The sequence below is a fragment of the Gopherus flavomarginatus genome, chromosome 3 (genome assembly GCF_025201925.1).
Source record: "Gopherus flavomarginatus isolate rGopFla2 chromosome 3, rGopFla2.mat.asm, whole genome shotgun sequence".
NCBI classification, from domain to species: domain Eukaryota; kingdom Metazoa; phylum Chordata; order Testudines; family Testudinidae; genus Gopherus; species Gopherus flavomarginatus.
The window spans coordinates 45,765,388-45,788,864 of record NC_066619.1 but is presented as its reverse complement, the minus strand read 5'-3'; the positions used below and the strand labels follow the sequence as shown (position 1 = coordinate 45,788,864).

At 46.7% G+C, this 23,477-nt stretch overlaps 1 protein-coding gene across 2 annotated transcripts in view; it reads right to left on the bottom strand.

Annotated features, from left to right (window-relative positions):
- Positions 1 to 23,477, bottom strand: part of LOC127047949 (dimethylglycine dehydrogenase, mitochondrial) — a 105,997-nt gene that overhangs the window by 18,130 nt on the left and 64,390 nt on the right. For both annotated transcript variants that reach the window (XM_050946925.1, XM_050946924.1), the window contains exon 14: positions 18,223 to 18,282. In XM_050946925.1, coding sequence (XP_050802882.1) covers positions 18,223 to 18,282 — 60 coding nt within the window. The remainder of the gene's footprint in view (positions 1 to 18,222; positions 18,283 to 23,477) is intronic.

Sequence of the window (23,477 nt, the reverse complement as noted above, 5' to 3'; positions counted from 1 at the left end):
ACCTGTTGGAGTTTTTCTTTACTTCAGGGAAATTGAGTCTGTACTCACCAGGGAATTGGTGGGAGGAAGAAGTCAAGGGGAGATCTGTGTGTTGGATTGCTAGCCTGATTTTGCATTCCCTCTGGGGGAATAGGAAAGTACTTTTTGTTTTCAGGATTGGGAACAGAGAGGGGGAGTCTCTCTGTGTAGTTTCACAGAGCTTGTGTCTGTGTATCTCTCCAGGAGCACCTGGAGGGGGGAAGGGAAAAAGGATTATTTCCCTTTGTTGTGAGACTCAAGGGATTTGGGTCTTGGGGTCCCCAGGGAAGGTTTTTCAGAGGGACCAGAGTGCCCCAAAACACTCTAATTTTTTGGGTGGTGGCAGCAGGTACCAGGTCCAAGCAGGTAACTAAACTTGGAGGTTTTCATGCTAATCCCCATATTTTGGACGCTAAGGTCGAAATCTGGGACTAGGTTATTATAGGGGTGAGCACAGGGGATCATAAAAAGGCCTGCTCAGTCACAACTGCTGCTGCTGCCGAAATGCACTTCTGTCTCATCCAAGCAGAAGATGACTGTCACACAGTTTCTGCCTGTGTGCAGATTTGTGTCTAAAGACTCTCAGAAATCACTGCTCCTGTCTTCACCGCCACTCATCTGTCACTGCAGGGCTTTGTGTGGGCAGGTGTGAGCCCTTTGGCAGAGACCTGTGTGTGAAATCTTTTAACGTGGGGAAACCGGTGTGCTGGCAGTTGACAGGAGGAAAACCCTGACCCAGTAGCAAGGAGATCCAAGAGAACCTGGGACCTTCCTCCTGCTGCAGCCCTCATCTGCCTTCACAGCTGCAGAGTACAAAAGGTCCTCTGTATGCGCCTGATCCACCGTTCGGGTCTTGTGAAGTTTGGACTACAGTTAGTCAGGAGCCTCGCCTCAGACCTGCTCGCCAAGGGGGACCCTACCAGGAGTATGAAAGCTCCACGTGATGTAGCTCTGAGGGTCTTTAGCCCACACAAGCCTCTCCACCATGACAAGGTTGCGGTCCATCAGAGAGGAATACAGTATCACATAGCACTGAAATGGTGCCTATTGTGGTGAACTCAACTCACATCATTTCACCCTTCTCTTTTTTGGAGTATTTATCATGGTGCTTCTATTACTCCCCTTCAGTTACTTATAGGTGGAATAGGGATGAAGAGAGAAGAAACCCACTCATTTATATATTTCTCATTTCCACAGTGCTTTCTCCTCAAAATTACAGAGAAATCTACACTCCCATAAATCAATCATCTATAAATGGAAAAACAGTTTGCATGAAGGTTAATGCAGCAAGTATAATCAGAGCCTTGAGTATGACCTGACAACAGATGTGCACTGTTTTAACAGGTCACTTCCAGATTAACTGTACAGATGACAGTTAACCCTACTGAGTATACAAATCACTGGCACACTAAGGATGACTGCTAAATTTTTTTGACGTTCACGTGTTAATTAATCAGTTTGAGAAATGTATGAAAACTATTAGAGCAGGCAGTTTGCAAGATATAATTCTAAATGTTTCTAGCATGTTCACTGTTATTTTCATTACACATATAAGCCTAAATCCTTATCCCATTAATTTTAATGACGTCAAGCTTAGGCCCGCCTAAACAAGGTACACTTCCAATTCCAAGTACCAAGGAGGGCCTGGTTTTGGCATTTGCATATAACGGCCACATTCTGCACTGACATATCCTATGCAACTGCTCTGGAAATAACAGTCTGATGATCCCTGCTTCTTGCTATTCTGTATGTTCTTGACAGGAAGAGTGGACAAGGAATGACCCACTCTAGGATTCCTGGACTCTGCTAAAAATATACACTGGGATGCTTTTTAAAAAAAAACCAAATGAACAACAAAGTATATCTTAAGAAATTCTCACAAAAACTAATCCAGACTTGTGATTTCTATAATATTTGGGTATGCAAATCACTTGTATCAGGAGTGGGCAAACTTTTTGGCTTGAGAGTCACATCTGGGTATAGAAATTGTATGGCAGGCCATGAATGCTCATGAAATTGGGGTTAGGGTGTAGACTCCAGCAGAGGGTGTAGGCTCCATGTTGGGCCAGAAATGAGGAGTTCAGGGTATGAGAGGGGGCTCCAGGCTGCGGCAGAGGGGTGGGGTGAAGGCTCCAGCTGGGGGTGTGGGCTCTGGGGTGGGGCTGAGGATGAGGGGTTTGAGGTTAGGAGGGGGGTCAAGGCTGGAGCAGGGGCTTGGAGTGTGTGAGAGGTCTGGCTGGGGGTGAAGGCTCTGGGGTGGGGCTGGGGATGAGGGGTTTGGGGTGTAGAAAGGTGGGGTGGGATCGAGGAGTTTGGAGGGCGGGAGGGGGATCAGGGCTGGGGCAGGAGGTTGGGATGTGGGGGAGTGGCTCAGGGGTGCAGGCTCTGGGCAGCGCTTACCTCAAGCGGCTCCTGGAAGCAGGAGCATGTCCCCCCATCTTCTGGCTCCTATGCGGAGGTGCGGCCAGGTGGCTCTGCTGCACACTGCCTCATCTGCACACGCCGACCCTGCAGCTCCCATTGGCCATGGTTCCTGGCCAATGGGAACTGCAGGGCAGGATTAAAATGGCCCTGACTTGTATGGTAAACAAACTTCCAGCATTTATGCACCTTTGGTTTGGTTTTAGACTTTGTCCACTGAAATAAAATTAAGATTTAGGAAACTGATTCAGTCTAACCGTGTCTGGCTATACTTGGTAACAATTGCTTCCTATTCTTATTAGGAAAATGAGTCAGTATACTGCAACTATTCCATTTAGTTTGTCACTCTAAATGTATAGTGTAACATAAAATTCCACTTAAAAGGTACATTATAACTCACTATGAATGAATAAGAACAAACATAGGAAAAATGGAATAAAGTAGAATTATATATGGGGGAGTGGTAATAAACAATTGTAAGGTCATGGTAAATTTAAACCTGGTTCTATCTTTTCTCAGTTTTAAAAGAATATTCACACTAAGCTTTTCAGGTAACTGGAGTTGGAATTGGAAAAGATTATTTTCTAGAGAGCTTAACTATTTAGCCAGAATGAAGGTTTTAGCTGTGAAGAGTAACATGTGACCTGGTAGGCTTAGCTGAGGACACAGGAGCTGTTTCCCAGTATCGTGGCTCTGAAGCTTATTCCCTCTGTGACCCTGGACAACTTAGGTAACCTCTCTTTCTCAATGTCTCCATTAGTAAGATGGGGATAATGACAGTCTGTACCTATAATCACAGGAGCGTTGCAGTTTGGAGATATGCTGCTCCAACAGGAGCTTCCATGGGGATTGCATGTGAGGTAGGCATAATGCTAACCAAACATCCTGACTTTCAGCTAATGACTAATCTAAAATCATTTTTAAGAGCAAGACAGGGACAGTATTCACCTCATATTTATCTACTTGCTAACTGACTTGACTATGGGTGCACCTTCGCTAAAAGGTGTGCTCTGACGTCGTGTTAGCTAACACGTGGCAAGAAACACAAGGCAAAATCCTAGTGAAGACAAGGTAGTTGGAGTTTTCACGTTTGCTGGAAGGAACTTAGAGTTTAGACTGACCTGCTAACACATGTTGAAACTACAAACTGCCTTGTCTTCATTGGGATTTTATCTTGTGTTAGTACCACATGTTAGATGACACAAGGTATGAGCACACCTTTTTTCCTAGTGAAGACAAGCCCTAAGAGTCAGGGGAGATTAATTCATTAAGTCATTTTAAGCACAATAAAGATTATTGCAAATGTTGGTGAAAAGAGGTAGTAAAACTGCACCAAGGAATATGCTTAATAGCGTAGGCTTCTCTAATATGTTCAGAGTCAGCTCTGTGCCATCCTTTTAGGAGCCTCCTGTGCAAAGGCAAGCCACTTACCCGTTCTTTGCCTCAGTTTCCTAAACTGTAGAATAGGAACAGAGCTTCTGAGGAGAAATGTGGCTAAATTAACTTTGTAAAGCATATTGGCCACATCTGCACTGAGCAAAGCATCATGTCAGAAAGCTTGTTAAATAGGAAGTTTTAAATAAGACAATGTTAAACACATGTACACGAAGAGTCATATTTAACTATGTGTTAGCAGGTTGTAATTAACCCTAGATTTCCCCTGAGAGTTAACCACAACTAGCTAAAACACTGTTCAATAGAACTGTCCTTGTCACACTAGGGATAAATTTAACTTAAAATAAAAAAGTTGTGATCAGGACTGGCTCTAGGCACCAGCAAAGCAAGCATGTGCTTGGGGCGGCACATTTCCAGGGGCAGCATTCCGGCCATCCTTTTTTTTCTGGGGCAGTTGTGCTCTCGGAGCTGCGCCACTTAGATGGGGCGTGGGCGCTGCGCCCCTGGCCACAGCTGGAAGGGGAAGCCCCAGCCCTGGGATGCTGAGCTGCCAGGGCCCAGCTGCTATCTGGGGAGGAGAGGGTGAGTTCTGCCAGGGAGCCGAGACTGCACAGCCTCATCTGCACACTGCACTGCCTTGTGCCATCCTTTATATTGGGGCTTCTCTGCATCGCCGGGCAGGGGAGGAGGTAAAGCTCCTGCAGGCACTGGGAGAAGGTGACATCACTCACTCCGCTTCCAGCACCGTCTGCGAGCCCCAGCCCCACCTGAGCTTGGGGCGGCAAAAAACCTAGAACCAGCCCTGGTTGTGATTTGGATGAAAAGGAAAAAACCCCGGGTTAACCATAACAGTTGTCTTGTTAAACATGACTGTCCTTATCAACAGTAAGGGCAAAATCATGATTAACACCATGCTAGTTAAAATGTCTTAACAAGTTTTTCAATATGGTGCTTTTTCCTAGCATAGACAAGTTTTTAACAAACTTTTAGATAGAAACCAGTACATATAGTGTAAGCACAAAGTATATTCTTAATTATCATCATCATTATCTATTAATACAAACTGCTACTGATGTCTTTTCAGATTTTAGAATACTTGGGTGAGCAATTCGGGAGCAACCAAAGGATTTGCATGAGACATCACCATTCTAAGTAATTTGTCCAAATGTTATGCCAACGGAGCTAGCTATTCAACGAGCTTAAAATTCTAAGGGAGTTTATAATGGGCTGAATTTTTCAGTAACTGAAAGATGTGCACACTGTTTTTTAATCATTCCTCTACGTAATTACTATGAATATTCATGGGCCATTGTCATGGTATAGCATGGATTGGTGCCTTGCAGAGTCTAATTCACAGCGTATTTGCCAAGAATACATTTGTTTTTATGGATAGTGCCATTTGTTTCTTACACTTTCTTTGTACAGTTCCTAATCCCAACCTTTTCTAAGCATGCTTTCTTATTTCAAGGAAGGAAAAAGGGAATAAATCATAAACTGAACTTTTCAAAGTTTATGTCTTCTTACAGTTCTGTAGTAAGAAGAAGAAGAATCAGTAACTTAGCCCAATGAGAAAGTTTGGGCTTCTAAAAACCAAAAATGGTATACCTCACTCAGGAAAGATAAATAGTTGGTAGCAGAAATTTGCAAATATCTTTTAATAATGAAATGCTGTAATTGATTTGGTAGACTACTTACGAATGCTGGCATGAGGCCAAATTTTGTATACATAGCTGCCCAACTGAGCAAGGCAGCACCAACATCTGCTCCAATCTGCTATAACCATTGCATTACAACACACTGGAGACGGAGTCCATGCAATATTTTGACATTAATTATTCTTAGTTGGATACTCTTGAATAGTTTCAGGACAACCCTCCAAATGATATCCCCCTCGCCAACAGGATGACTGAAGATCATATCCCCCTCTAGGCACAATATTTGACAGATTTCCTTTCCTGCAGCAAGCTGAAGTTATAGTTACACTGGACAAGACAATTTTCTAAAAAGGACACAGTCAAGGCCAGTCAGTGTAAAACAAGACCTACTTAGCTGTGATTTGGACAGACTGCCCTGTTCCTTTGCTCTGCCTGCCAACTCCACTCCTAGGAACAAGCAGTCAGACTAAAGATATGCATATGATAAAAACTGTGGTGACCAGTTGCCCTATTGAAGCTCAGAATGCCTAGCCAAATGGGTAGTTTTAGTTCAGCCTAATGTGAATGTGACTCAGGCATAAATTCTATGCAGACAATAGAGTTTTGGGGTCATCCTGGGTTTTCTCAGGTGATTTCAAACTCCAGGCAAGCAGTCTGGATCTAGAGACAAATTTTCTGCCAGCACAACTCAATTGCCTTTAATAGTTACACCGATGGAGCATTTGGCCCCTAGATTTTAAGCTGGCCTGAAGCATAGATGAAATTATGGGAAAAGACCCAGTGGGTAAATAAATGGTAGACAGGTCAATGCTAGTGCCAAGTTTGGGAGCTGGGTGGGAAGGGGTGTAAGACCCAGAGGTTAATCTGAATACCAACAAAACAAAAAGCTACACCCCCACCGGTTCATGGTCACTCTCACAGTCCTCTGACCCAAGGCTCAATCTCTTCCCAACACCCTCTGCTTTCTTCCCCTCCCTACCTCAGTTACCTGCACACCACACAAAGACATCAGCTCTTCTCTAGTGCTGCCTCATGCCCTCCTCCAGATTTTCATTCTTTCACTCTTGTTAGGCAGGAGGTGCCTCAAGGAATCTGTCCACCCTACTCTAGATTTGGTGCAGGTAGGGGTGAGCACTGCCATCTTCCTTCTGAAGGGGCCAGCAAGGTGGAGAAGAAGGGTTTATGATGGGGAAAAGGAGAAGCTGGAAGTGCTCAGGGGGCCCGTGGACCTGGTTAGCAAATGCCAATGATGCCACCCTTAGGTGTGCCCCATGTTGACACTGGTGGTATGAGAGTGGACATTAATCATTTACTATTGTTAGACAAACACCTTCTCCATTATGAGGTTCAGGGATCTTCTCACTAAAACAAACTAAGTCATCTAAGTACTGAAAAATGTAAACAAAGGGCCACAGCTACTCTTGCAGACAGGTTGTTCCCCAGCTGCTTCTCACTCCATCGTGACCCCATGTCTCTGGAAACCATTGAGCCTCTCCCAATAAAAAGGCTCTCAATGTGTCTTTGGCTCAAGGAAGAGCATGTTGTGACGCTACTGTTCAACCACTCTATGGGCTTGATGCTTCACTGCTGTAGAGCTTGTGAAGCCACTTACACCTGCGAAAAGTAAATGCAGAGTGGGTGTAAAATATACTACATCAGAACAGTAGAATTTTACACCCACTTTGCACAGCTGTAAATGACTACATATGATGTAAGGCACTAGAGAATCAGACCCAATATTTGTTTTCTTTCTTCTTTCTTTCATTTCATTACCTTCTGCACCTTGCAATGAGTACTGTGTGTGGCCTTCTCTAGGTCTGTGAGTTAAGACAGGTCACGAAATGTAACCACATGCTCCTTGCAGGCAGAAGGAGGAAAGAGATGCTTATCTCACTCTGGCTGCTTATGTGCAAATTAAGTATTGTATAGTTCACAATAGATGCCCATTTACAGTCTAAGCAAAATGAGAATCAAGAGATGCCAGGGGCTGGAGGACAAAACAAAAACAGGAGGCATTATTCTGGGTACGAGTGAGACAATGAATTTATATATATATAAGACTGGAATAAGCAGTGTTTTCTGTACTCAGAAACCAAGTTCTAATGATAAAAGGGCTCCCTAATATAGGGTCAAAAGACAGAGTGGAGATGGAATTTAAAGACTGGAGGTTGGTTAAGAAAATTTGAGTATGAGAGCTCTCTTTATCCTCTTTTAGAAGATATCCAATAGAAAAGGTAAAAGGCAAACAGTTTATGAATGTACAATCAGAAAGAATCTCAGTTTCTTTTAACAAAATAAATGACCAGGTCAACCAGGCAAACTCTACTGGACTATACCCCATTATGCTGGCAAAAGCAAATGTCTCAGCCTCAGACCTACAAGCCATCCCGAGTGATGAGGATCATAATTCCGGGGAAATTAGGCCTAATTACACAATTTATGGTGCAGTTTTTCATAACTCTTTTTCACCTGAGGCCCTAGAAGAAGTAGATTGATTAGATGGGCCTGACTGGAATTCCAGTGAAATGCTCATCAAAATTGTTTCGTGGAATACTGCTGGCCTTAAAAGTAAATCCAAGGATTTGGATTTTAGGAATTACTTATTTCAGTTTGATTTAGTTTTTGTCCAAGAACTTTGACTTTCTAAGTATGAGTCCTTTTATTTATTGAGTTTTAAATCTTTTTTTAGAAGGGCGTGTTAAGCATTCTAAGAGGAGTAGATTTGCAAGTGGTCTGGCCCTTTTCGTCTCCACTAAATTAAAAATCAGAACTAGGAAATTAATATCTGATAATCCCTGTTTTCAGATTTATAGTACTATTTTAGTGGATAATTCTGTTTTAATACCCTGAATATTTATTTTCTCACTTTGTGCTTCCTTTTTTATAATGAGTCTTTGAGGGAAGGGCTTGAATCTCATACTGATTTGCTTATAGAAGAGTTTCCAACAGCAAGCTGTTATTTTGGGAGATTTTAATGCCCAACTGGGTTCTAGGGATAAGGAATTTTTTTTTCTTCTAACTCAGTTAATGGGACATTATCTTCATTTAGTCCTAGACATTCTAATGACAAGGTGATTGCAATGGGGTATGTACCGCACACAGGCTCTGAAGGGGTTAAGTGGGCTATCTATCTGGTTGCTATTTGGTTGGGAGGTCCATGAAAGATGAGTCCCAACTGGGAGAGGAGCTGGTTAGTTTCTATAAAGAGAAGTAGAAGGCGCTGCAGGGAGAGAGGGTTCTGTAATCCCCCTCTGGATAGAGGGTTGCCAATTTTCCGATTGCCAAAAACCGAATACCCTTGCCCCGCCCCAAGGCCCCCCCCTTTTCTGAGGCCCCATCCCCACTCATTCCATCCCTGCTCCCTCTGTCGCTTGCTCTCCCACATCCTCGCTCAGTTGCTCATTTTCACCGGGCTGGGGCCGAGGGGTTCGGAATGCAGGAGGGGGTATGGGCTCTGAGAGGGAGTTTAGGTGCAGAAGGGGGTTCAGGACTGGGGCAGGAGATTGAGATGAAGGAAAGGGTTCAGGGTGCGGGTTCCAGGAAGGAATTTGAGTGCAGGAGGGGGCTCCGGCTGGGGGCATGGGCTTGGGCTAGAACTAAAGTCAAGAATGTGAAATCCTTACATTTAGATTGGAAAATATTCGTAACCAACTGGATATAGCAATTGTCTCTGCAATAAATACATCTCCTTGGCTTTCTCATCTAAACAGTATCCATGGTTACAAGAAATACGATATTTTTAACAATAGAGTGTTAGGGAGGGCCTTCATGGATCTCTGCTTTCAAGCCACACTGTCAGCCTATTTGGATGGAAGTTATGCTGGCACAGACAGCAAATCGTTTTTGTCTATATAGGTCTGGCCAGGTTGAATTATTTACTTTCTTGCAGTTTATACTGTTACCTGAGAAACAAATGGTTAACCTCATTCTTGGCTCAAATGCCTGCTACTGCATGGGATCAACAACTAAAATACTTGCTATGTAATGAAAATGTTTGTTAAATACGGTGGTTGCCCTATTTGCCTGGTCTGCTGCAAAACCAAGAAAAAAGTATGTGAAAGAAATGTTCTTTGTGACCTACACGAAATAATGTATTTCTAACCTTTATCATTTTATTTTTGCATATTGTTTTTATGGGGTGTGATTTTAAAAGTTTAATTGAACTTAGGAGAAGGGTTGATTTTGTGTTTTTAATTTTTGTATTTTAAATATGCTTGTTTTACTGTAATGTGTTGATTTTTAAATATGTATTTATTTTTGAACACTATAGCCTAAAGCTAAGATGTTATGTTAATAAATAATATTATTTATTAATAAATATAATCTCTGTGTTTATGTTCAGGGAAACAGGACTATACATTCTTTGTAAATAAACAGGATTGCATTAAAGAAATACCTAACTCCTTCATCAATTTCTCCTAATAACAGAAATAACTTGTAACACTTCAAACATTGGCTAACGACATGGGTCAAAAAGGTTGACAATAGAAGCACAAGGTGTCTCATCATCTAGAATTATCTTCCCACTAACTAAACTACCCAATTGTTGCAGCTGGTGTCCAGACGATGGCACTATTGTGTATAGCTTAAAAGAAAATTGAAAATTCAGTTCCGTAAGTAATTTTGTATCATTGTATTCTTCATCACTAGTGGCAATATTGCATTCATCTTGCCATTGGGAAGCATGGAAAATCTTTCTGAAGTAAGTTCATTTCTGAAACTATTTGAAGTAATATGGAAGTTTTTCACTATAACATGAGGCTGGTTCCTAATGGTAAAAATGACCTGTGATTTTGCTGACCGTTCTTTGAGTGTTTACCTGAAAAATTTTGCAAAGGGTCTCAATAATTATCCCATTAGAAAGAAGTCTGTGATTTATATATTGGGGAAGAAGCAGCAGCCAGGGAAAGTTTCCCCTTCAAAATGATCTTTCCCCTGACTCTAAAAGTCCAATAACTTCCCAGCCAGGGAATGTATTTTTCATTCGTCTATTTTTTTGTGTGCACTGCATTTTTGCTAATTACAGCACACTATGTACTTTGCTCTTTGCCCTTGAGACCTTTTGTGGGGCCTCAGCCCTTTTAGAAATTTTACCAATAAGCTCTGGTCCTCCTGCCACCTCCCTCCCCTCCTCCCAATGTATCTTCTCTTAAGCATGGCAAATGTAATGTCCATAAATGCTCAAAAATGGTCATCAAATATCTGCTTATTACAACCCATAGGAAATAAACTATTGTTGAGAATGTTGTATTAGTTTGTCATAATCAACCATTTTCTGTGAATGAGTGCTTTACAGTCCTGTATCCTGCTTTCACATTTATAACATACCAGCACAGTATTCAAAAGGAATATAGAAATTTTATGCCTCTGCATATATAAGGCCCAATGTATTCTGTGATTCTAAGTCCTGAAATTTGCCTTGGAATTCCCTCCTTGTCAAAGAATTATACTTCACAATCTTAGCTTTCTAGCCCTTACTGTTGCAAAGATAACCATGAAAATGTGAACTGAAGTAGTGGCATCTTCCTGGGACTGCAGACTGCTGTGACAAAAGTTACTCCTCTTCCTTGGTGGGTCCTGCGCTTATTGGCAGATTTTCTCACCTCAGTGATATATTCCTCACAGTCTGGATCAACTCCTCCTGGGTCTGACCAGGAGTTGGGAGGTTTGGGGGGAACCCGGGCCCGCCCAGGTTCCAGCCCAGGGCCCTGTGGATTGCAGCTATCTATAGTGCCTCTTGTAACAGCTGCATGACAGTTACACCTCCCTGGGCTACTTCCCCATGGCCTCCTTCAAACACCTTCTTTATCCTTTGTTCAATAAAGACAAATGCAAAGTGCTCCACTTAGGAAGGAACAATCAGTTTCACACATACAGAATGGGAGGAGACTGTCTAGCAAGGAGTATGGCAGAAAGAGATCTAGGAGTCATAGTAGACCACAAGCTAAATATGAGTCAACAGTGTGATACTGTTGCAAAAAAAGCAAACGTGATTCTGGGATGCATTAACAGGTGTGTTGTGAACAAGACACGGGAAGTCATTCTTCCGCTCTACTCTGCTCTGGGTAGGCCTCAACTGGAGTATTGTGTCCAGTTCAGGGCACCGCATTTCAAGAAAGATGTGGAGAAATTGGAGAGGGTCCAGAGAAGAGCAACAAGAATGATTAAAGGTCTTGAGAACATGACCTATGAAGGAAGGCTGAAATAATTGGGTTTGTTTAGTTTGGAAAAGAGAAGACTGAGAGGGGACATGATAGCAGTTTTCAGGTATCTAAAAGGGTGTCATCAGGAGGAGGGAGAAAACTTGTTCACTTTAGCCTCTAATGATAGAACAAGAGGCAATGGGCTTAAACTGCAGCAAGGGAGATTTAGGTTGGACATTAGGAAAAAGTTCCTAACTGTCAGGGTGGTTGAACACTGGAATAAATTGCCTAGGGAGACTGTGGAATCTCCATCGCTGGAGATATTTAAGAGTAGGTTAGATAAATGTCTACCAGGGATGGTCTAGACGGTATTTGGTCCTGCAATGAGGGCAGGGGACTGGACTCGATGACCTCTCGAGGTCCCTTCCAGTCCTAGAGTCTATGAATCTAAGAATCCTCACCACAGGACCTTCCTCCTGGTGTCTGATAACACTTGTACTCCTTAGTCCTCCAGCAGCACACCCTCTCACTCCCAGCTCCTTGTGCTTCTTGCTCCCAGCTCCTCGTGCTTCTTGCTCCCAGCTCCTCAAACGCACTTCCTCTCCTCTGGCTCCCCCTCACCTGACTGGAGTGAGCTCCTTTTTAAACCCAGGTGCCCTGATTAGCCTGCCTTGATTGGCTGCAGGTGTTCTAAACAGCCTGTCTGCCTTAATTGGTTCTAGCAGGTTCCTGATTACTCTAGTGCAGCCCCTGCTCTGGTCACTCAGGGAACAGAAAACTACTCATCCAGTGATCAGTATATTTGGCCTCTACCAGACACCTGTATCCCACTGGTCTGGGTCTGTCACACTGCCTTAAACAATAGAGAGACGGTAGTTGCCCAATTCATGGGAATGGGTGGTTAATTCTAAAATCTAAAGATGACAATACAAATAACAATATTGTTAACTATTTCACAATGGATCAGTTTAGGAGAAACACCCAGCTAACGTGCATACTGTATAATCTTAAAAAATCCAATGGCCCTCATCCAGCTGCCAAAACCTTCAGCTTCTTTCTTTTCTTCAACGCTTAGCCAGACAGTTGGTCATAGCAATCGTTCGCCATGTGGTCCGTTCCTGCACAAATGCAAGGGTTTGACGGCCTGAGAGTCCAACATTGGAATAGACTTGATGAGCCCATGTAATGGGTCTGCCTGTGGGCTGCCTCCACCCCTTGGTTGGTGGAATTTTATCCTGGATGTTACAAGCCACCCAGAGAACAGCACTCGCTGGAACGTCTTGTGTCATCCTTGCAACAAGTCTGAAAAGCATAAGGCGCTGCCTGTGAACAATGGCTCCAGTAGTCTGTAGACCCGAGCAACCATAAACATCTGCATTACAGATGAAGTCATTCCACTTTATGTCCAGTATATGACGTTGACATTTTGTGTGGAAAGCCTCCACCTTTGTCCAGTCTGCGCGGTGTAGTGTCCATGTTTCACAGCCGTACAACAGTATGGGAAGGATACAGCTCGAATAAACCCTGAAGTTGGCTGTCATACTAAGGTGATGTTGATTCCATATCTGTTGTAAACGAACTATGGCAGATGCTGCGATGCCAATACGGAGAACCTCCGTGTGAGAATTGGAGGAGCTGATAAGTATAGAACCCAGACAGGAAAAGCTGGAAACTGATTCAACAGTTTTGTTGTTCAAAGAGATTGGAGTCGCAGGTGGACCTGGTCCTAGATTTTGCAGTTTCGTCTTTGACCATGAAGCATGGAGACCAATCTTAGCTGACTCCTCCTCCATATGTTGGAGTGCCTCATGAAACCTGTCAGGGCTCTGTACTAAAAGAGCAACGTCATCAGCATAGTCAAGATCTGTGAGCGAGAGATGCCCATGGACCTGATGGAATGCTGCATTATGAAATCCATTGCCCAACAAAAGAGTGCAGGGGCCAGAACTCAACCCTGCTTAACACTAGATATTGATTTAAAAGGCACTGACATCCAGTTCCCCAGATGAACACGGGCAGTGGTTCCATTATGTAGCTCTCTGATCAAGTTCAGCAGAGTGGTAGGGACACCTATGCCCTTTAAGGCCTTCCATAATGCAATATGGTCTACTGAATCAAATGCAGGCTTAAGATTAACCTACGCTATGTGCAGGGGATTCCTGAACTCACGCTGTATCTCCAACAACAAATGAAGGCCCAAAATGGCGTCTAATGTGGACATGTTCCTTGTAAAGCCTGACTGTTGGGGACAACGCTTCTGATGTAGCAAAGGCTCCAGTCATGCGAGCAAAACATGTGCAAACACCTTCCCTGAAACAGAGAGCAAGGTGATCAGCCTGTAGCTCTTACATTTGCAGCACGATCCCTTGCCCTTATAGAGTGAGATCACAATACCGTCTTTCCAGGTGGTTGGCAGCATTCCAGTTCTCCACACACAGAATCAGAAGTGATTCTGCTACAGGATCAATAGCACATTTTAGGAGCACTAAGAAGGTGCCATCAGCACCAGCGCCGGCTCTAGCCATTTCGCCGCCCCAAGCACGGCGGCACGCTGCAGGGGGCGCTCTGCTGCTCGCCGGTCTCGCGGCTTCGGTGGCTCTCCCACAGATATGGCTGCGGAGGGTCCGCTGGTCTCGCGGCTCCAGTGGACCTCCCGCAGGCGTGCCTGTGGATGCTCCACCGGAGCGGCGGGACCAGCGGACCCTCCGCAGGCATGCCTGCGGGAGGTCCACTGGAGCTGCCTGCCGCCCTTCCGGCAACCTGCAGAGTGCCCCCCGTGGCATGCCGCCCCAAGCACACGCTTGGCATGCTGGGGCCTGGAGCCGGCCCTGATCAGCACAAATGTCTGGATTCGGAACTGCCAGATCATCCAGCTTTGAACAAGCAGCAGCTGGAGGATGGTTCAGGACATTGAGCTAATGTTCCACGCAGTGTGAGAGAATGTCATCATCCGATTTATATGGATGGCCTTGAATGTCATTCAGGATGCCATTTGTAGTAACTACCTCTTGACCGCTGAGATTGCAAATGGAGCAGAATGCTGGCTTCAAGTTGCCCCTGGTTAAGCCAAATTCGACATCATCCGTCACTTGGTTATAACATGCCTCGTGATCTCGGAGTGCCAGGATGTTAAATTTTTGCTTCAACTGATTACGAGTGTGCTTATCACCATGCTGGTGGACTGCGGCCTTCAAATTAATTATCTGGAAGGCCTCTTCTGATAGACATGGTTGGCGTGCTGGATGCCTACAGCCAATTCTCTGCTCGGCCGATTGGTTGAGGGCAGAAGTGAACAAGGACCAGGCAACCTCCACATCATCTGGCAGATTAGCTAGAGCCAAGAATCTGTTGCTGATGTCAATACAAAACCTGTTGGCTAAACCTGGCACATAGAGTGTGTCAATTTCAAACTTCTTCATCATTGCAGATGGCTTACCTGGTGTTGGAGCATCAACACCATATGGGCAACCACTAGATGGTGACCTGTGTTTGCCGTGCATCCCGGCACCACGATATACTCTACAGGAGGCGAAGAGATGCCTATCGCATGTAATTATGTGATCCAACTCCTTCTGAGTGATGCCATCATGAGAGATCCATGACATTTGGTGTACACATCACTGCTTGAACCATGAACCATAATGACCTGTTCAAATCCAGTTCACAGGGAGCCAGTGACTGCATTTATGTCACCCACGATCATGAGATTTTCATGTGCAGGGACTGTGCATACTAGATGTTCCAATTGATCATAGAAATGATCTTTAACTGAGTCAGATTCCTCTGTTGGCACATAGACTACTATAACAGTGAGGTAACCATGCCAATGTTTAAGACGTGCAGTAAGTAAATGAGGAGACATGGGCTTCCAGGTTGTCAGGGAGGACTTGGCCTCGCCTCGCAGTAGTATGCTACCCCATATAAATGCTTGGGGCCACCATAATACAGAAGTAAAGAATCTTCCACCTCATGATGACTGTGATAGATCAGCCTTGCTTCTGTTTGTCCTGTGATTGATATACCAAAACGGTCCATTTCGTGTGAGACAGCGACCTGATGACCATGCCTGTGAAGAACTGCAACAATCCAAGTTGCAATTTTGGTGGACTGTCAGAGATCCCAGATACAATTGGATGCATTGTCACAATGTACTACAGACGTGCCTGCCGACATCAGAGGATGCGCATCCCCAGGGGGGCTTTGGCATGAACTCATCATGTTTGCACTGAGAGGAGATGGCACCGACAAGGTGTTTACAGCTGAAAGTAAAGCAGGGGCTTTAACCCTGGAACTGAGTACTAGGTTATTCTTGCTACCATCTGTGAACTTGAATATTACACCCTGTGAAACTTGAGATATATTTTGTGATAAAATGGCTTTAAAACTGGATACAACTGGAACCTTCAGATGTCACTGTCATGCCCACTATATGCACTGCTAAATAAAAACAATGTTCTGTCAATTTTTTTTTTCTGTACAAACTGGACTTTATAATTTTATGGCTATCACTGAACCTCTCCTTTAGATAGCAACACTTGACCGCAGTGCTCTTTTAATGAACTGTCTATTCTGTCTTACTGCTTAAAAGAAAATTAACTATTACTTCAGAAATAGACTCTAATAATTATTAAACCTCTTTGCATATATATTTCAGGCTCTTGGATGATAATTTGCATCAGTGTACATCTGGAGAAATTCTGTAGACTTCAATACGATTGCAAAGTGTAACCACAAGAAAAATATTGATCTATTATCTGTATAACTAGGGTAAATACAATTGGCATGTTGTGCCAAATTCTGATTTCATTTACACCAATTTAAAGCTAGGGTGACTCAATCAGAATTAATGGACTCACCTGATATAATTCAAAGCAGAGTCTAACCTACTCTAGATACTAACCCTTTAATTGTTAGATAGTTTGAAAGGCCCATTAAAAGCAGTAATTAAATCTATTATTTTGAACATAAAGTTTGATGCAGTATAAAATTTGCCAATAAATTATCACAAAACAATTATGTCAGTAAAGAGAAGTATAAACTTGTGTTAATTCCTGTCGTTTATATTTAAATACAACCAATATTATGCCCTAAGCCCAGTCCCACTCCCTACGTTTCGAATTATGCAGCAATCCATTTTGCTGATGCAATCTCTTAAATGGCTTTATAACTAAGTTTTACGCTAACACTGATTTAGCTTATTGTATCTAATTCATCAAATTCACTTTGAGCAATTCTTTTGAAATATCTATTGCTCATGATAATATTTACTATATCAGAATAAATATAGCATCAGAGCAGAAAGAATACTGCTGCACTGAACAACTCATAAAATAATAGAAGGCAGATTGAAACATTTCTGGTTCTCTCTAAAACAAATGTAGCAGAGCAATTAGTACATTAGTCTTCTTTAACAATGATACGTGCCTCGAGGGTCCTTAAATATCCAATCTACTGAAAATGCTATTATTTTAATATGTTAAAAAGACGTACATACTTGTATTTGTACATACATAGATGGTACATTTACTACTGTTTGATCTAATATATAATTTTGGCAAAAACAAACGTGGAGAAAAATGTGAAATCTTTTTTGCAACAAAGCTACACATAATAAAGGCATTACAGTAACTCCTCACTTAACGTTGTAGTTATGTTCCTGAAAAATGCAACTATACTGGTACATAGTGATGATAATTGTGAAGCTTGGTTGAGGTGGAGGAGTCAGAGGGTGGGATATTTCCCAGGGAGTGCCTTACTGCTAAATGATGAACTAGCAATTGGCTGAGCCCTCAAGGGTTAACTCTCACACTCTACAAGGCAGCAGGAATGGAGGGAGGGGAGACAGCATTGCAGACAGAGACACATACCGTGTGTGTGAGAGAGAGAGAGAGAGATGCGCATTTCCCCTTTAAGTATGCTGACCCTATTTTTAAGTACACTGCCTTGTTAATTAGATCAGCTTGCTGAGACCGCAGCTGCTGCCAGCAAGCTCCCTCCATCCTGAGCCCTTTCATGTGTCCCCTCTGCTCTATGGAAGATGGGGTAAGTGGGGTGCAGGAGCAGGGGGGAGGGGGGACATCCTGACAGCCTCTCTCTTCCTTCCCTCCCCCTGCACAGCAAGCATGAGTCTCAGGGAGCATCTCCAAGGCAGAGGGCAGGAGCAGCACATGGCAGTGGGGGGAGGGACAGCTGAACTGCCGGCAATTGATAGCCTGCTGGGCAGCTGCTGCACAGGGAACTTAGGGGAGTGGGGAGCTGATGCAGGGCTGCCGATCCACCCTGGTTCCAAGCCCCCATCAACTAGCTGCAACGGGCTGCTCTTCCTGCAAGCAGTGGAGAAAGAAGGCCGCTGCCAAACGACGTTTGAAGGGAGCATTGCACAACTTTAAACGAGTATGTTCCCTAACTGGTCAGCAATGTAACAACGAAACAAGGTTAACTGGGACGACTTTAAGTGAGGTGTTACTGTACTTTAGTGTAACACCCCTTTTTCTCTGTATTTGCAATGCACAGAAAATTGTTTTTTCTTTTAAAACATTTATGTAAAGAACCTTCCAGATAACATAACTTTTAAAATAATACAGATATACCTTGTTTAACTTGATAAAATAGTCCAGTCCAGCTTCCAGAGGATTAGTGTCACAGTTCATCTGTTAGAAAAATAAATATTTAATCCGTAAGTGATGGCCCCACAGGTTCTCTCATTGTTTTCACTTCTTTTGTTTCTAGTTTTCCATTTAATCCTTTTTATTTTTTATGTATAATGGGTCAAATTCTTCTGTTAGCCAAGTGCAATTCACTGAGAGCTGCATGTGTGTAATTTTAAGCAGAGTACCTAATGCTATCCATAATACAAAATGTAGCATCTTTTAAGATACAAAATAAAACTACAGCTCAGTAAAAAATGAGACATTTTGTCAAAATATAATGAAATCAACACAAGCATGAACAAATAAGGTGCATCCAAAATAGATGTCAAGTATCAGGGGGTAGCCATGTTAGTCTGTATCCACAAAAACAATGAGGAGTCCAGTGGCACCTTAAAGACTAACAGTTTTATTTGGGCATAAGCTTTCGTGGGTAAAGAACCCACTTCTTCAGATGTGGGTTCTTTACCCACAAAAGCTTATGCCCAAATAAATGTTAGTCTTTAAGGTGCCACAGGACTCCTCGTTGTTTTTATCCAAAATAGATGTTTCTCTGCCAGAAATATAATGAGTATAATAGTTATTTTTACCTGGGAAAGACACAGCTCGTCGTAATAGTAGCTTTCCCTGACTGAAATAAAATCCATCTAATTTTTCTCCATTGCAGATTGAGAAACCCAGAAAATGTAATTCTTTCTATCTAGTGTGACAGACCCAGACCAGTAGGGTACAGGAGTCTGGTCCTATTGGCATTCAGGAGGTGGGCGGGCAAAGCCCGCCCACTTCTAAAGGACCTCCCCCCAGCCTAAGGGGAGGATCCACAGGTCTGTGACACCAAATGATTCTGTGGGACAACTAATGAAAAAACAGGATCGGGAGTGAGGTTATAGGGCTAAACAAAGGGAACCTAATGGGGACACCGAGCAAAGAACCCCAGATAACGCCCACTGCTCCTCGAAGGCATCAAGGGAGCCAGTTGACGCCGCCCAGAGGAACTCTGCCCAGATGCATGAACGGACGGAGGAGCAGAAATAGGCCCCACAGTCGCAGGAAATCCTGTCGGCCAACCTCCTTCTCCCTGGTTTTATAGATGGCTAGTTTGGCCAGGGCCAAGAGGAGGTTGATAGGAGATTCCGCAACTTTGTGGGGCCATGGATGAGGAGTGCGTAGATAAAAAGGTGAGGGGAAAAGTGCAACCAAAAACGCAATAAGATATTCAAGAGGAGACGGAACAGGAGCTGCAATCTGGCGAACTCTAAATAAATTTGCGCCAGGGTCTCTTTAATGCCACAAAAAGGGCAGATGTTGGGAATGGGGTGAACCGCGCCAAGTACACGTCCGTGCTCATGGCCCCGTGAAGGAGCCGCCAACTGACATCCCCGGCAGGCCTCGGGACCAGGGCAGAGTGTAAGCTGGCCCACCAGGGCTTCTCGCCCTCGAGAGGTGGCAGGAAGTCCCGCCATTTGGTATCGGGGCGGGACGCGAGGGTGAGGTAGTGAAGAGTGTGGAGCACGAGCGTGTACAGATGTTTCCTTGGCGCGGTCTGGAACAGAACCAGCTGCAGATCGTGCAGCCGGCTCGCACTGAAAGGGTGGGGGGCTGATTGGGTCCACGGGGCAGGGGCACGATAAAAATGTCCATGGGGCCAGGGGTGGAGGGTGGGCGGGGCGTGCCCTCTCGCAGGACCTGGTCGAGGTAGGCCCAAGCAGCGCGCTGTAAAGCGGCCTTCACTCTTTGAAGTATGCGCTGGGGAGTATGAGGGCTGGAGAGCCCCATGCGCTGAGCGAGCGTCAGGGGATCCAGCCAGTCTCCCCGGCCGTAGTCCAGGAGGTCTCCGACCCTGGTGACTCCCACCAAGACCAGCCTCTGGGGCACTGCAGGGGACTCTGCCACCTGCACACGAAGCTGGAGGTTGTGTAGCAGAGGCTCCGCGAGGAGATCAACCCCCATGGTGGCCACCATGGACCTGGTCGTTGAAAAGACCTTCCAGGTCCGGAGGAGGTCTTGGTAGAAGACCAGCAGCCCGGAGAGGTCTCGTGGAAGACCTCTTGGATGAAGGTATAAGAGCTACCAGTCGCATCAGAGCCCTCGGAAGCGGCGGAGGAAGGCATGCACCAATACACGCCACGCCGGGACTACCTGCACCATACAGGAGCCTCTGCAGGGCCTGGAGGCGGAAGACATGGACATGAGTGGGTAGGCACTTCAGGCCCTACTCCACCTCCTCCAGGGGCAGGTGGAGGACCCCTGCAGAGACCCAGTGCATTCCTGGCCAAAAGAACTCCAGAATCGCCATCCGGAGGTTGGTCAGGAAATCCGGGGCCGGGACCAGGGTGTTAGCCGGTACCAGAGCATGGACAGGACCAGTTGATTAAGCACCAGTGCCATCCCTCGAAGGGAGAGGCACCGGAGTAGTCCCGTCCATTTCAGGAGCCGCTCCATCACCCTGCCCTCCAAACCGTGCCAGTTCTCCGGTGGAGACGGATGCGTGGCAGAAAAGTAAACGCCGAGATAGAGCAGCGGACCTGCGCTCCATCGGATGGCCTGAAGCGTGGGTGGGAGGGAGCTCGCCTGCCACCCGTCCCCGACCACCAGGCCAGAGCTCTTGACCTAGTTGACCCGGGCAGAAGAGGCCGCCGAGTACACAGCCTGGCAAGCCTCCACCCGCGCCAAGTCGCCCAGGTCCTGGACCACGAGGAGCACGTCGTCGGCGTACACTGACAGGACCAGCTGCAGCTCTGGCTCCCAAAGCACCAACTCCGTCAACCTCCTGCAGAGGAGACAGAGGAAGAGCTTGATCACCAGAGCGTACAGCTGCCCCGAGAGGGGGCACCCCTGCCGTACTCCCCACCTGAAGCTGACTGTCTCGGTCAGGGTCCAGTTGAGCCTGAACAGACACTCTGCAGAAGTGTACAGCACCTGGAGAAAACCCACAAACTGGGGTCCGAAGCCGAATGCTCGCAGAGTGCTCAGGAGATACCCGTGATCCACCCTGTCGAATGCCTTCTCCTGATCCAGGGACAAGAGGGCGAACGACAGACCATCCCTACACCCTAATTCCAGAAGGTCCCGACCAGATACAAGTTATCAAAGATTGTGAGGCCCAGGACGGTGTAGGTCTGGTCTGGATGGACCACGTCCGCCAGCATGGACCCTAGTCACATCAAGATGGCCTTTGCAACGATTTTGTAGTCACGCTGAGGAGCGAGATGGGACGCCAATTCCGTAAGTCGCGGAGGTCCCCCCTCTTCGGCAATAAGGTGAGTACGGCTCGCCTGCACGAGAGAGGGAGGACTTGCTCTGCAAAGACTCGGCCCAGACAGTGACCAGGTCTGGGCCGAGAACGTCCCAGAACACGTGGTAGAACTCCACGGTCAGCCTATCTATACTCGTAGATTTATTGGTGGGCATGCGACGGAGGGCTTCCAAGAACTTGGCCAAAGCAAGAGGCAACTCTAGCCGGTCCTGGCCACCCGTGCTGACCGTTGGGAGCCCGTCCCAGAGCACTCTGCAAGCGTTAGGATCGGTCGGATCCGGGGAGAAAGAAGTGGCGTAGAAGGCCCTGGCCCTTTGGCACATCTCTGCCGGATCCGTGAGGGGGGTGCCATCCTCCGCCAGGAGGCAGGTGACATGCTTCTTGGCCCCCTCCTTTTCTCCAGGGCGTAGAAGAAGCGGGAGCCGTGATCCATCTCCCGAAGGACGTGGATGCGGGATCGAACAAAAGCACCCCAGGCCCGATGGTCTTCAAGGGCCCGGAGCTCCTCCCGCTTCTCCCGGCACGCTCCGCAGAGGGATGGATCCTCGGGGCTGGCAGCCAGACGCCTCTCCAGCTCCAAGACCTCCCACTCCAACTGCCCTATCGCTGCATCCCTCCGTCGGCTGGCGCCCCGAGTGTAGTCACGGCAGAAGAGCCGGGCACGCACCTTCCTCACATCCCACCACCGCCGCGCCGAGGAAAAGGCGCGCCTCTGCCCTCGCCAGGCCAGCCATTACTCCCGGAAGGACACCACGAAGCCCGCATCCTCCAGCAAACTATTATTAAAGTGCCAATAGGCCGGCCCCGGCCTCTCCGCGCAGAGAGAGGCCGTCACGGTGGCAAGGTGGTGATCCGAAAAAGGGGCCGGCCGAATGCTGGAGGAGTGGGTCCGTGAAAGGTGGAAACATGACAGGTAAATACGGTCCAGCCAGGAGTGGCGCGACCGATGGGCCTCCACCCGGACGAAGGTGAACGTCGAGACGTCGTCCGGATGGTGGTCGCGCCAGACGTCCACCAGGGAGTGGCGGTCGACAATCTCCCGGAGGACGTCCGCAGCTGCCGGGCACTGCTCGGTCCCCGAGCGGTCCCGTTCCTCGAGGGTGGTGTTAAAATCCCCTCCCAAGACCAGGCACTCACGAGGATCCAGGGAGCCGAGGAAGGCTGATGCCTGCTGATAAAAACATAGCCTCTCCGGGGCCGATGTTGGGGCGTAAACGTTGACGAGATTAACCACAAGCCCCTCCATGCGGACCCGGAGGTGCAGCAGGCGACCCGGCACAGCCTCGGCGACCCCCAGCACCTCGAGCCGTAGGTCGGGGGAGAACAGGGTCGCCACTCCAGCCGCGCAGACCGAGAAGTGGCTAAAGTAGGCCCCGTCCCCCCACTCCAGCCGCCAGCTAGCTTCAGCGGCTGGATCCGTATGGGTCTCCTGCAGGAAAACCACAGAGTACCCCCCCCTCCCGGAGGAAGGAGAGCACCTGGCTCCTGCGGAGACCCATCCTACAGCCTCGGGTGTTTAAGGTGGCAAGGAAGATCGGTGCCATGAGGAGGGCTGGGGGGGATCCTCGCTGGCAGACATGCCCACGGCCTCCGGCAGGCCGCGCAGCAATCCGTGACCAACCCCGAAGGTGAGTAAAGAGTCACGGAAGACACGGACCCGCCGGTAGGCCGCGGCGGCCTGCTTCCCGGTCCTCTTACCCTCCCCCATGAGGGCCCTCGCGGCCCGGAGGACCTGATGGAAATCCCCCCACCGCTGGAGCGCAAGATGGACTTTGTTCCGGGAGCCATGGACGTCCTCGAGGAACTCCCGCAGCTCCTCCCTCAGCGCATGGGGTGGTGGGGTCACTGATCTATGACTGGCCCCCAGTGGGGCCCCCGTCACAGCCCCGTGGCCCACCAAGGCGGGTAGGCAGGGGGCAGATCCCCAACGTGGCAGCAGATG